A 14,165-nucleotide genomic window follows, 5' to 3' on the forward strand; every position below is an offset into this window, starting at 1 on the left:
CAACCCCCTCCTTGAACTTTGTTGGCGGATCTTATTGTGTGAAGGAGAAACTGCTCTTCAAGTAGAATCTGAGATTGTAATCAAAAAAAAGTTTGCCTGCCTTTAGTATTCTTTTCAGTTTTCTGATTGCTACTAGGCTGAAGTTGAATGCACTGTGGCCAGAGGGGATAGTCTGTATTTCTTGGTAGCTACTGTTGATCTATGAATTGTATATTGACAAATTTCAAAGACATTTATTTTGTTATAATCCAGTGTGATGGTAGTCTGGAAAAGTAAAGCCAAGAGGACATCAGTTGTTCTTTCTTTAACTTAGCTTTAGATATTTTACTAATAAAGCAATTTGATTGTTAGCACATTTCTTCCCTTTCCCCATCCTGCCTGTGACTTGTGTAAATAAAACCCAGAAGGCTAATGGTCTTCTAAATGTACTTGTGTTCAACTCATCTTTCTGAACAAGCTTCTGACACTGCTGGTTTTGATTTGTTTTAAATCGTGCCATGTAAATGAAATCTTTATTTGTACATAAAAGAAATACCTGAGAGGCTGAATTAATTGCTTTACTATCTCATTAAATCAGACACCTTTCTCCTTTTTTTCTTTTTTTTTTCCTTTCTTCCTTCTTCTGTATTAAGATCCTTGATGATGATGCTGCTCAGGAGTTGATGCCAGTGGTGGCAGGGGCTGTGTTCACCCTCACTGCTCATCTGAGCCAGTCCGTGAAAACCGAGCAGAAGCAGCCACTGACACTCCCTATGGCAGAACATTCCCAGTACATCTTGATGCTGGATGGTTCTTTTGCCTCATCACCTGGCTCTGAGAGCATATCCGTGGGTTTTGCTTCCATTGGTGACTCTTCCCTCCACATCATCTTGAAAAAGCTGCTGGATTTCATTTTGAAGACAGGTGTGTGGGCCATTGCAGTGTGTGTGGGAATTCCAACCACCAAGAGTGGAAAAAAAAAAAAGGTCTGAGCTGCTTCCTGTTAATGAGTGAAAATTTTTATTATGTGGATCTCACAGGATTAATAGAGATCCAAGTGATGTTACTAACAAGAAAAAAAGATGAAGACATATTACTTTTTAATCAGAATAACAAGCAGAAGAGAGTTGTGATTGTAAAGGGAATTTCATAAACCCACTTCTTTGTAGCAGCATAAACTTGATGAATTAATACACTTTATGTGGAAAGTAGAACTCTGGCTTCAAAAATCTAGTTGCTTTATTAATTTCTGCCAGCAACAGTGTAGAAAAGTTTAAGTGTCAGTGGAAGATGGTGTTATGGAATTTACATCTATTTGGTTTTAATTGTGAATGCTTCTTGATAACAGGTGGTGGCTTCCAGAGAGTGAGAACGCACCTTTATGGATCACTGCTTTATTATTTGCAGATTGCCCAGAGACCAGATGAACCAGACACATTGGAAGCAGGTATGGTCCAACAGTGTTGTAAAAAAGAGGAAAAAGGTATTTTCATTAGACCTTGAACTGTATAGTTTCTGCATGCTGAGTTGCCTTCTGGAAATAGACAGGTAGTGTAGATAGAAACCATCTTACTCCAAAAGTGTCTGAAATCAGGTGCATATGCTAAATGATGGCATCTTTTCCTCTGTGCTGACCTGTCTGGCTACATAATAATCCACAATGTGTTTTTCTGGATGAGGATATTAGATTTCTGACCTCCAGCACTAAATAATGTATTTCATTTCTGTCCATTTCAAGCTATGTATCATAGATACAAAATTGTCAGAGGTCCTGAGTTTACTTGTAACTAACTGTTCCTAAGTTGGTCCAGCTGTAGAAATGTATTCCCTATGTATGTACACTTACACAACAGTGGTCCTATTTAAAAAAACAAAACAAACAACAAATAACCCCCCAAAATAGTATAAAATAAAATGAAAAAACACACACAAAAAACCCCCAACAAAAACAAAACCAAAAAAACAAACCCAAAGAGTGTTATATTCTTTCTGTTTGTTTAGCTGAAGATCCTTAGGGTGGAAAGAAGCAAACAAAAACCCATCACCCCCACTCCCTCAAAATAAGCAAAAAACCAAGCCAACTACAGTTGCTGCTTAACCAAAAGAGCTTATGTAAATGTATCTTCATATTAACAGCTTAAATACTTGATTTGTCAGTGCTTCTAATAGGGTTTTTTTTTTAATCTTAGAGTTCAGACAAGGATGGAAAAATAAACTCGGGGTTACTACCTGTGCATGCAGACTCTTTACTGCTAGTACTTGGTCAGCATTTTGAGCTACAGTAGTAAAACAGTAGTACTGACTTTGGATTCAGCCATTTCCCACTTGAATCACCTTGTTTATTTTCCCTTGCTTTGTTCCCCTTGTTTCCAGTGAAAGTTCTTAGGCCTAACAGACATTCTACATTACACAGACTGAACCTTAGAATTATTTTAAGCATACTGTTTGTAAGGGTGGTGTATGTATACAAACACACATTTTTTTAATTCTGGCTGGCCTATGTATGATGGAAAGGATGGAAATGTAGGAAAACATTTGCACTTCAATTAAAAACCCCTGCCCATTGTTTGGGGAATTTCTATTGCAAGCGAGAGAGAATGCCTGAAGGATGTAGTCCTAGCTGCGTTGTAGATAAGCACACGATAAGTTTCCCATCTTTGCATTTTTCATCTTTTGTTTTATTTCCTTTTTCCAGCTAAAAAAACTATGTGGGAACGTCTGACAGCTCCTGAAGATGTGTTTAGTAAATTGCAACGGGAAAACATGGCAATTATTGAGAGTTATGGGGCAGCCCTCATGGAGGTGGTCTGTCGTGATGCTTGTGATGGTCATGAGATAGGCCGGGTAAGTACATCTATACCTTTTGAATCACCATCCTGTTTGTTTTAATAACATTTTACTACTGTCCAGAGGGGAAATTTCATGAGGTAGAACTAGAACATTTTTGTAGACAATTAATCTCTTCCATGTTTCTGTCCTCCCACTCAGCCTTCAAGCTGTTGCAAGTAGGGGCATACATGCATATTGATTTATTTTTTTTTTTCTCAAGAAAGCTGTGTCCCGTAATTTAGAAGTAAATGTAGCAAGTGCTGCTGCAAAAGATGGTAGGAATGAACTGATGTGGCATTTATTTGATAGTATTTTAAAATAATTGACTTAGCCATTTTTTTCCCCAATTCAGGAAGATTTTGTAACTTTGGGAAGTCATGATTTCTGATAATAACTTCAGTAGAGAGGAATCTAGTTAGAATGCAAGCTAGTTTTAAATAGTGATGATACTTCATTAAAATATTTTGGCATAATTATTAGTCAACAGTATCCAACATTCTATTAAAGAATAATAGAGGAAATGTAGTTGACTGATACTATTCTATAACTTCAGGAATTCTTAAAATATATTTTACATAAATGATTACAATTCTAATGCAGATATGCATTCTGCTTTTAAGAAGCTGTTAAAAGCAACTGCATCTTATTTCTACATATTTTAAAAAATCTCTTTGATCTCTTAGATTTAATTTTTCTCTGATTTTTCTTGTGTTGTTTTGTTTTTTTGGGGTTTTTTTTGTCTTTTCTTCCCCCATCCTAGATGCTGGCATTGGCTTTGCTTGATTGTATTGTCTCAGTTGACAAGCAGCAGCAGTGGCTGTTGTATCTCTCAAATAGTGGCTACCTGAAGGTGCTCGTGGACAGCCTAGCAGATGATGATCTGACTCTTCAGAGCTTGCTCACACCACAGCCACCTCTACTTAAAGCACTGTTCACCTATGAATCCAAAATGGTAATAGTACTTCAGACATGATTGTGATGGATGGTGTTAATTTAATTTTTTTTTTAACAAAATCTGTTTGTCTACACTTCAAATCGATTGTACTCAGAGATATTTTACTAAATTAGTATTATTTGAAAAAATGCTTAAATCAAGAGAGAAAATAGTTGTCATGAGCCTCACAGTGCATCTCCAATACTTACCCTTTCCTACAATACTCCAGGCATTCCTCACAAGAATAGCCAAAAGTCAGCAAGGGGCCTTGGAACTGTTGCGGTCTGGAGTGATTGTGAGGCTGGCACAGTGTCAGGTGTATGACATGCGACCTGAAACAGACCATCAGGGGTAAGTGTTGGCTCCCTAGGCAATTCTGAAACTGTAATATAGTCTTGGAGACCTCTGATATCTTTTTATAGCCTCAAGTCTTCTGAGTAATTATTTGTGTGTTTATCTTTTTGTGTGTGTGTATGTGTTTCTTTAACCTATAGGTTCAGTTTAAAACTGCCTGCTATTGAGAGAAAAGTTCCAAATAACTTGTACTTGGATTCTGTTTCTGAGAATGTAAAAACTTACTACTTTGATACCTTAGATAGGATCTGTCTGTATTGGTATTATTATTGTTATAAAATAATTTAGACTGTAATGTTTGAAATACTGCTTGCACTGCAAACTTATTTGGGGCCTCTGCAGTTGATGAACAAGAAGTGCAGAGTTTGACCTCTGCCATAAAACATAAATGAGAGAGCAGAGAAGGAAATGTTGTTTCTGAAATATTTTATGATGTGGCTTAATTTTTTTTTTTTCAAAATTTCAGTTATATATTGCCTTACATGTTTCTTGATATGTTGCCATGTGTTAGTCATTGTGAGATGACCAAGAGAAGATATCAGAGATGGAAATTGGGTATTGAGGGGAAATCACTGATTTCAAACCTCCATTCCTGCTTTAAATTTACAGTTCTTAGTGACACACTGGGGGTACAAACATTTGGAAAAACTGAAGACTTAGATAAATACTGTTTAAAAGTGCCAGTGAGATGTGTAAGATTGTATGAAACCTACAGGGCATTTGCAGAGGACAGTTTATCAGTTGCTTTAGAATTAAGCACACCTCTTCCCAAAATATTTAAGACTGTTTAGTTTTAGATATAAAGAAAGCAGATGTTGTATTTCTACAACAAAGTAATCTGATTTAATGTAGTACAGTGAAGAGAAGTAATTTCCTATGCTTAGAGAAACAGCAGCTTTCTAGGTAAATGGCAGCAGCTCTGTATTGTAAATATGTTGCTTTTCCAATATGAACTCACTTCAGATACAGGCATAAATTGAAATATGAATCTGCAGGTTCTTGAGAGGGATTGCAGGCTTAGGTTCTGCCTTGATAGTGGGCTTCACTTTTTTTTCTCACTGTTAATCTTTTAACCTTTTTTTTCTTTCTTTCTTTCTTTCTTCCTCTTAAGAATGTATGGAATGAGAGATCCCCCAGTCTTCATTCCTGCTCCAGTGGAACGTTATCGCCAGATCCTTCTTCCAGCTCTTCAGCTGTGTCAAGTGATCCTCACATCAAGCATGGCTCAACATCTGCAAGCAGCAGGACAGGTAAGTTCCAAAAGATGCCAGAATGCCACTACTACTTCTCACTCAAATAAATTGTATTCCATTTTGCTTTGAAGGCAAGCTTTTTTTTAAAATCCTATCCTCACTGGTATAAGAGATCACTTTGAAATTTTCTAACAGTAAAAGCATTGTTTCCTCCCTGCTAAATTTGGAGTTGTTAATGTTTTCCCTTTTTTTCTTGTGGCACAGGTTTTGCAGTTTCTGATTTCCCATTCAGATACTATCCAAGCAATCCTGAGGTGTCAAGATGTTAGTGTTGGATCTCTCCAGGAGCTGGCCTCCCTGACAGGAATAATCAGCAAGGCAGCTTTGCCTGGTAGGAACTGCACTTACAAAGTCTGTTAGCCCTATCTGCCTGAATCTTAGTCTTTGCTTTCTATAAAGAAATAAGATGACAAACAGGGGATATTTAATACAATACAGGATTTTATTGACATAAAGAGCTCTGGGGAAAACAAATGCTAATAGCAGTTCTTGAGCTAAGTATGATGGATTTGCAGTGATCACAGAGCCCTTATCAAAATGTGTTTTACTTCTATTTTCTTGTCATTATGCTACCTGACAGTAAGTACTTCTTGTCTTTGAGTTGACTTGCAAACTGTGTAGTGTTCAAAATGAACATGGTCTCTTCAAAAAGAGTTTTCATTCAGCAAAATCTGTGACAAAGGAATTGAAGACATACATATATCTTTGAAAAAGTTTTTTTGGAGGGTTTTTTGTTTGTTTGGGGTTTTATTGTTGTTTAAAAAAGAGAGCTTCCAGTGAGAGGCACTGTGGATTGCCATACTCATGTTTCTCTTGGGTGACTTTATCTTCACGGAGGACTGATAAATTGGGATAGGTGGAGTGATTTCTTCTGCATGCTGGAAGCCTTGCTTACCCTTTCAATTTCTTTATTTTAATATTCTGACTTTTTTTGTTTAGGAGAGTTGTCTGACTACAATAGAAAGGGGTGCAGAGCTGTAGGTCAAGCTCAAATGTTTCTTTGCTTACAGTATCGTGAGTTTTGCACAACTGCATTTTTTGTGCTAAACTCCCTTCCTTCCTTCCCCACATTTTAATTACTTAGCAAAACAGGAAGCTACATGCTGTCACACATCTAGTAACTGCCTTTATGTCTGAATGTTTTCATCAATCAAATATGCAAAGTATTTGTCTGAAATACTTGTGTATAAGTGTATACACTGCATGAATCTATTTTCTTTTGGGGAAAAAACCAGAGTTCACGTAATGGCTGTATCTTTTCTCAGGAGTGCTCGGTGAGCTGGACATTGATGTCAATGAGGGGACACTGATGGAGCTACAAGGACATATAGGCCGATTTCAGGTAATAAAGTTGTATATTTAACACTTGTCCTCTTAGAATTGTGTAGTAGATGAGATTCTTCCTGGTTACATGCTCGTACCACTAGCAGTTGTGAAAGGAGTATTTTCCACCAGGAAGAAGAATGTGTGGTGGTTTGGGCTTTTTTGTTTTGTTTTGTTTTGGGGGGTGGTGGTTTGTGTGGTTTTGGTGGTTCCTTTTTTTGGGCTGCGAGTTATTTTTTGTTGTGTTTTGATTTTGCCCCAAACCAAGTAGAAAAGATAACATTTTGCAACAAGAGAGTTGCATCAGGGACTTGGTTTCCTTCCCTGGTTTAGGATTCATCCAGTGTGGAGAAGAATGAGAATTTGTGGTCAGCACCCAAGTACATGAAGTAATGCAGAAATACTCTGTTACCACTTCTGCCAAGAGCAAGTCTCCAGCTCCACAATTTGGAGCAGCAAACATGGCAGTTTTGGGTGTTTTTTTGTTTTTTTTTTTTTTATTTCTTTGCTCCTCTTTTGAAGATAATCTGACTTAGAAGTCAGAATGAAAGCCAAGATAGAATATGTCTTACTCAAAAGCTGTCATTGCAGACCTCGTTATAGCTCAGCATTCAGCATCCACCAATGTTTTTTAAGCTTTGTGGTTTATGTGAGCAAGGCCTTTCATAAAGAAATATTTTATTGACAACTATCTGTGGAAGGGGCTGCCCTATCAAATACTTCTGGTTGAAGGATGTGTTCTTTGGACACTTTTATAGTAACTATGAGGCTGACAAGCCTAAAGCAAAGTAGCAAGCTGTACTGCTGGGGTACACAGTATTCTGCTGCATCATGTCAGGAAGAAATTCCCATGGGAAAGCAGAAAGATATATTTATTTTTTTTATATGCCATATTTTAATTACTTGGTTGAAAACATAGCTGTTCTAAGCAAAGCTGTGTGAATTAAGTAATCTTTTATTGTAACTTTTTGCTCTAGTTTGTCCTTTTATTATCATCAAGTAATAAAAGAATTTTAGTGTTTTACTCTCCCCTGAAGGTAATTACCAAAAATCTCTTGAATCGTTGCTATTTTGGCTACATGGATAAAGGTGTGCTTAACAAGGAATGAGTAAAAGTAAGCTGTCATTGATGGTAATCAACATAATCCTCTGGAGGACATGTAAGATAAAGTTGTATACTTTTGAATCACATTAATTTATTGAGGAACTGTTTTAGGGTGCCCTTAACTTTAATTTAAAAGGTGAGTTAAAACATTGTGCTTTTTAAAAAAGTAGATTTCAATAAAAAGTGCTAAAATTTGATCTGCGTTGCTTTCTCACTGTTGTGTTTCAAGGGATATGTATCATCTAAGTGAAAAGAATCATGCACTTCATTTCTTGATACTGACTAAAATGTTAATTTCTTATGGCAGCGCCAGTGCTTAGGACTTTTAAGTCGGTTTGGTGGCTCAGACAGACTGCGTCAGTTTAAACTGCAAGATGATAACACAGAAGGAGACAGAGTGAACAGGAGGGATGAAATTGAGTTGGCCATGCAACAGGTAAGGATACAAAAAGCTGCTAGAACCTTCAGTCTCAAATCGTGACATTTTATCTGCTGTGCTGACTTGTTTACTTGTCATACTTTAATAGAGTACTGATGTTTTTAGTTCAGTATAAGGCCCTACATTTTAGTTGTGTTTAGAGTAAACTGTGAAAAACTGACTACTTAAATTTGCATTAGCAACCATTATAGTTTTGGGTACAAACTCTGTGAACTTCTAAGACTTAAATTGATCAGAATTTTTCAAAACAAAGGCTGGGTAATGGCTAATACTAAGAGCTTAATTTAACTTAAAATTGAGCAGAAATTTTTAACTAGCAGATTTGGGAAAGAGGCAAGGTTTCAAGTCCTATATTTGGAATAAAAGAGACTGTAATTGGTCAGGAAAAATAATCATCATGCTTTGCTGAGAAGACAGGAAGTAAAACTTCTTTATGGACATTTAATTATTTAAAATAAAGTGCTCCAAAGCTTGTAGACTGACATGCTGTCACGTTTTGGTTTGGTTTGGCTTTTTGTCATGGCTTTTGTTTGCTTTTGTTTGTTTGGTTTGTTTTGTTTTGTTGTTGTTTGTTTGTTGTTTTTCAGATCTGTGCAAATGTGATGGAATACTGTGAGTCACTTATGTTGCAAAGCGCCCCCAGTTTTCAGCACACTGTTTGTCTGTTTACTCCTAGCCTGTCAGAATCAACCAACCGGGATGGGCCTCGTCAGGGTGAGATTTTTGGGCTGCTATTTCATGAGATTGAACGCTGTCACATTTGGGATAATAGAAAATAAGGAACCAGAGGCTGTACTTTCATGTATGCTTTAAGTCACTTCAGGCCAGTACTGTAGCTGCCCATGTTCTAATTCTGGAACAAAATGCTTGCAATAAGCCAAATCTGCAAACTCACTGAAAACAAAGGTGACCAAAAGCTCCTTTTTAATATGCATGGCAGGCCAGAAACGTATCAGTAAAAAAAATGTAAATCAATGTATGGAAATAAATAGCACAGGACAGGGGAAGGTGAGGGTTTCTTTTTTTCAGCATCTCTGCTGGATAACTTTATCTGAAACTAGGACCTCATTTATGTGATGCCGACTGGAAATCTTCATTATGCCTCATGGCAAGAGTTCATAATGTGCTGTTACACAGCTGAGTGGTTAAAATATTTAAATAGTAAGTCTTCTGGTCTAGTTCCACTTCAGATGTGTCCCTCACTACTGTACTATGCTGGCTGCCTTCTAGTACTGCAGCCACAGACCTTTTTGCCTAGACTTTCATTGGCATTCTCACACAAAAGTATAAAACATAAACTTGTCAGTGCTTTCATGTCTTTCACTACTTTATTGACAGAGAGCATGCCTTATTGATTTCTTGTTCTTAATTTATTGAAACTTCTGCATCATCTTTTCTAGATACACAAGCACCAGTTGTCCCATACTGGCACTTGCCTGGCTTGGGCATTATTGTCTACCTGCTGAAACAGAGCACGAGTGACTTCTTCAGCTATTATGATAGCCATCGTCAGAGTGTTAACAAACTGCAGAATGTGGAGCAACTCCCACCAGATGAAATAAAAGAGGTAGTAGTTCTTCTGATTCTGTAGTCTGTGTATTGTCTGTAACTTAGACATGGTTGTAACAGTGAATCCAAAGCATCTCAGATAGGGAAATAGTTCCAGAGCTTGTGCGTATTTTTTTTCTACTTTTGATGAAGGCATCCCTAGAACAAGTGACCTAAAACTTTGGGGAAACCATTGGGCTTCACTTTGTAAAATTGTGGGTTTTCATTATGATTTCTTGGGGATACACTGAATATCTCCATTTTTTGTCAGCAAGGTTATGCAAATTCAAAATAGAGAGCCCAGTTTTGAAGAAATAGTAGCTGAAAAGAAAGTTCCAGATATTGATAAGTAAATTTATTTTCTTAGTTCATTTGATGCTCTGTGATTTACTACAATCTTCTTGTTTTTCCTCTTCTTATGACAGCTGTGTCAGTCAGTTATGCCAGCTGGAGTTGACAAAATCTCCACTTCCCAAAAATATGTTTTGGCAAGGCGACGCCTGGTGAAGCTAATAAACAACCGAGCCAAGCTGCTCTCTCTGTGTTCCTGTATCCTTCTGAAATGGAAATGACCCTCGAGGTGACACAGAAAAATAGGAACAGGATCTTTTTACCTAGGCTTCTGATTACTTTGAACACCACATTCAATGAGTTAAGAGGGTATTGTTCTGCTTTTTTGAGAGTGTAAATATTTTCAAGTTAATAATTCCCATTATGGAGAACCTACTAGGACTCCCTCCAACATTATAATGGAGGGGTTATTATAGCCCAGATCTTCAGTGTCCAGACCCATGAAAGATTCACATATCAACAAGTGTGGTGGAAGAAATATTTTGAAAAATATTGCCCATGAGAGCAGTTAGAATTTCCAGTCTTACAGTCAACCCTAATAAACCTAATCTCACCGACACCAGTAATTGTATGGAAAAGACTAGTCACATACATAATTGCCTGCAGCAGATCAGACTTTTCCCCTGAAACCTACTCTGGGAAAGATGTGATCTTCCAGACTTACCTGTTGTAACTTAAAATGTTACTGCCATCTCCAGGCTTTATAAGCTCAGTTTTAATTCGCTGTCTCTGGAGCTGAGCTATCATATGGGCACTCATACTTAGTTCTGGTCTGGTTTAAAGCCTCTTCAGGGTGGTCAGGGAAGCCATCCAGCCAGCACAGCACTGAAGCAGGTAAGGAGAGTGCAAGCAATCCATTGCCAGCCATAGCAGTGGGGCTGAGAAGTTTCTTTTGCCCAGAAGAGGTGATAGATGGTTGAGCCTAATGTCTTCAGCTGCTTCGAAGTGTGAGAATTAGCTTGCAGAGTAAGTCTGCAATCTCAAGACAACAAAATTAGGCTCCTTCACTTAGATGTGACTGCAGATATTATAGAAACGTGTCTCTTCATTCTTTGGCGTCACCTGGAACACTACCTACTGCATTGCACACCCTCTGACTCCCAAGATCCACTCCTGTCTTCCAGGATGTCATTTAAGAAAGGAAGACTGCAAGGTAAAATTTCTCAAACATCAGAGTGCCTTTGTGTAACTTCTGATGGTTAACTTTAATACTGATTTGCAACTTTGAATATTTTGCTGTTTATATTTAATAAAAGAGATTTTTTTTTTTTTGGCTCTGGCCTACCTTTAGATTTTCTTCTGGAGAACTGGAAATGGAAATTTTGTTGAGTCATAGGCTTTTGGGTTTTGTCTATTACACGTAACATCCACAAGAAAGTAAAATTAACCTTTTAAAAAAATTCTGTGTCAAATGAAGTTCAAATAATATAATCAGATCAGTGATTCAAGTCACCTTGTAAGAAAATATTTCAATAGTCTAAGATGAAATTAAGAACTAAAATGAATATGGGTGGTTTTAACAGTACTCTTAGTATTGTAGCCACTGATTCACCAGAAGATTTTAGGTTTGTTGAATGTTCGTTGCTTAAAATAATTTGAATTAATCAGAAAGGGAGAAGTGATCTGGGGAGGAGCTTTTTTCCTTAAGTGCCATGTTGTGTGATCATAATAGTTTATGGCTCTTACTTAATGCATTTTCCCTAAGTTACTTAAGTAAAAAAATTAGTACCACCTCTAAAGTCCAAGTTTACTGACAAATTTGGAATACTGCATTTTAAACTCATAACTTCATGTTGAGAAGGTAGTGTGGAGCAGCCAACAAAATTTTCATGTCTCATTTTCCATCACTTAGATTCCTTTGGTTCAGAGCCCAGCTTGGATTTCAGTAGTGGACTGAATCGAGTGAGCCAGCACGACATAGAACAGGTGAGATACAACAGTGCTGAGAAGTACAGAATGCACTTGGGTAGCTGCTGTACAGCTACTGAGGGCAGCCTGACTGTGGTTTTCCCACCTGTGAACAACCTGTGGTAACACCAACAGGATATCACTTCATTTGGGGTTAATGTCATGCTACAGAAATTGCTTGGAAAGTATTTTTGAGCAGGTAGCAGTTGTGCTGCTGCACAGATGTTTTCAAGTCTTACTATGAGAAGTCAAATAAAAAATGAGCCAGACTTGCCAAAAAAAGTAATCGTTCTTTTTCTCTTGTAAACTAGTGAAATGGTAGTATTTTTTTAATAATGGCTTTCTGAAAACATCAGTTATCCTTGAAAGACTCATAATACAAGGCCAAGATTCCCAATTTGTGGTCATCCTGTAGCTGTTCAGTACAGGTCAGCTGCAGCAAGGCTGTAGAGAAATGAGATCAAAAAAGGGTAATTGAAACTGAGGAGACCAGAGAATGAATGGGAATGCTAGAAAAGAAGTGATTTCTGGTTACACAGTAATTTAGTAGTTTAGGTAAATTTAATGCAGAGGTGGCACAAAGTACATTATTTTATTAATAAATCCTACTGACGTTTTAATTTATGTGCAGGAAAAAATGTGTTAAAAAACCTGCGCAGTCTCAAACACCTTTATAAAATCTGTAATTACAAGAACAGTTGTGCATATTTTTTAATGAGGCATCTGTCTTTAATTTGTTTAAAATGTACAGTGACATCTTGCTTAAATACTTAGAATGTAATTATTTCTTTCAGGGATTGTTTACCTATGTGTTAATCAAAAAATGTTGTCTATGCACATGGATTCTAATTCCTGAACAGTCCTTAAAGGACTCAGAAAATTTTAGGAAGAAGAAGTGTTTTTATGACTGTAACTAAAGCTGACTTATTTAGCACTCTTTTAATTCCTTAAAGTCAGAGAGGTTGTAAGGTAGTAATCTGCAAATGCTCTTGAGTCATGCAAAAACCTCTGGAGAGAGGCTGCCCATTTTCTAATTTAGATGGAAAAACATAAGGGAAGAATGCAAGTAGCACTTACTAGGAGAGTCAGAAAAGATGTACTTTTTACTGCGATTTTTCTCTAAAGCACTTCAGCGGGTTGACAAGTAGTTGACAATGACATTCCAGAAAAAGAAGGTTCTGTATTTATGACTGCAACAAATCTCTTGTTTCTCAGCTTCAGATGGAAGCCACGAACAGCTTTGGTGAATCTCTGCAGAAGAAGCTTCTGGATATTGAAGGGTTATATTCCAAGATCCGGTCACGATACACCTTTATTCAGGCCCTTGTTAGACGCATCCGTGGACTCTTAAGGATATCAAGGACCTAAAAGACTTTGATACATCTTGCTTGTCCCTTGAAACAATGTACAAGCCTTCTGGATCATTAGGTTTTCTAGACCATAACATTTTCTAAATAATGTCAAAAATATTTTGTTACTTTTTTTTTTTTCTTATCACTGTGGATCATTTTTGTGTATTCTTTCCTACTGCTCCCAACTTGGCAGAAAAATAAAGGATTGTTTTTAACTGAGTTCTGATTAATGTAAGATTTCAGGCAGGAAAGAATTCTAATGGAGTACATAAAGGAAGACGTTCTGCAACTGTGATACTACGTTTAGGGATGCTTTCAAGGAAATCTCTAAGGTTTCTGTCCATGCTAAGACAAAACATGGGGTTCAAGTCCCAGCACTTGGCAGACAGAGTAATCACTCCTTGATGTGAAAGGTGATAATTTTGCACTGCGAGATGCTTGTTTGTGTCACCTTGCCTTGCCTGTTTTCAGCTGACAGTTGTCCAAGCTACTTCTCTTTGGAAGTATAGATAAAAAAAAAAAAAAAGAGGACTGCCCAAGGTTTAGTTCTCAAAGTTTAGGGGAGTAAATTTTTCTGTTCTGTTCTTGTTGGAACAAGAGTATAAAGAGAATAAAATGCATGAGGAGTGCTAGATTAGTTCAGCAGCTACAGCTTGCTCTGGTAACACAATTTCATACTTCCTTGCCACTTATTAAAAACAACAACAAAAAAATTTAAAAGTGTAACCAATGGTATTTGATATGAGACCTGTTGCATTTCTCTTTATTACACCTGATTTTGAAGCCCTTG

The 14,165-nt window shown here is 37.1% G+C and overlaps 1 protein-coding gene across 1 annotated transcript in view; it reads left to right on the forward strand.

Annotated features, from left to right (window-relative positions):
- NUP205 (nucleoporin 205) overlaps positions 1–13,594 on the forward strand; it is a 47,599-nt gene extending 34,005 nt beyond the window's left edge. Inside the window, exons 29-43 of the mRNA XM_071732946.1 lie at positions 633–903; positions 1,328–1,426; positions 2,675–2,823; positions 3,569–3,760; positions 3,972–4,093; positions 5,208–5,346; positions 5,554–5,680; positions 6,615–6,691; positions 8,085–8,213; positions 8,804–8,930; positions 9,617–9,783; positions 10,190–10,313; positions 11,140–11,268; positions 11,968–12,041; positions 13,239–13,594. Of these exons, the coding sequence (XP_071589047.1) occupies positions 633–903; positions 1,328–1,426; positions 2,675–2,823; positions 3,569–3,760; positions 3,972–4,093; positions 5,208–5,346; positions 5,554–5,680; positions 6,615–6,691; positions 8,085–8,213; positions 8,804–8,930; positions 9,617–9,783; positions 10,190–10,313; positions 11,140–11,268; positions 11,968–12,041; positions 13,239–13,391 (2,079 nt within the window). The 3' untranslated portion in view covers positions 13,392–13,594. The remainder of the gene's footprint in view (positions 1–632; positions 904–1,327; positions 1,427–2,674; positions 2,824–3,568; positions 3,761–3,971; positions 4,094–5,207; positions 5,347–5,553; positions 5,681–6,614; positions 6,692–8,084; positions 8,214–8,803; positions 8,931–9,616; positions 9,784–10,189; positions 10,314–11,139; positions 11,269–11,967; positions 12,042–13,238) is intronic.
- Positions 13,595–14,165: the final 571 nt, after the last annotated feature.

Source organism: Heliangelus exortis, chromosome 1 (genome assembly GCF_036169615.1).
Source record: "Heliangelus exortis chromosome 1, bHelExo1.hap1, whole genome shotgun sequence".
NCBI classification, from domain to species: domain Eukaryota; kingdom Metazoa; phylum Chordata; class Aves; order Apodiformes; family Trochilidae; genus Heliangelus; species Heliangelus exortis.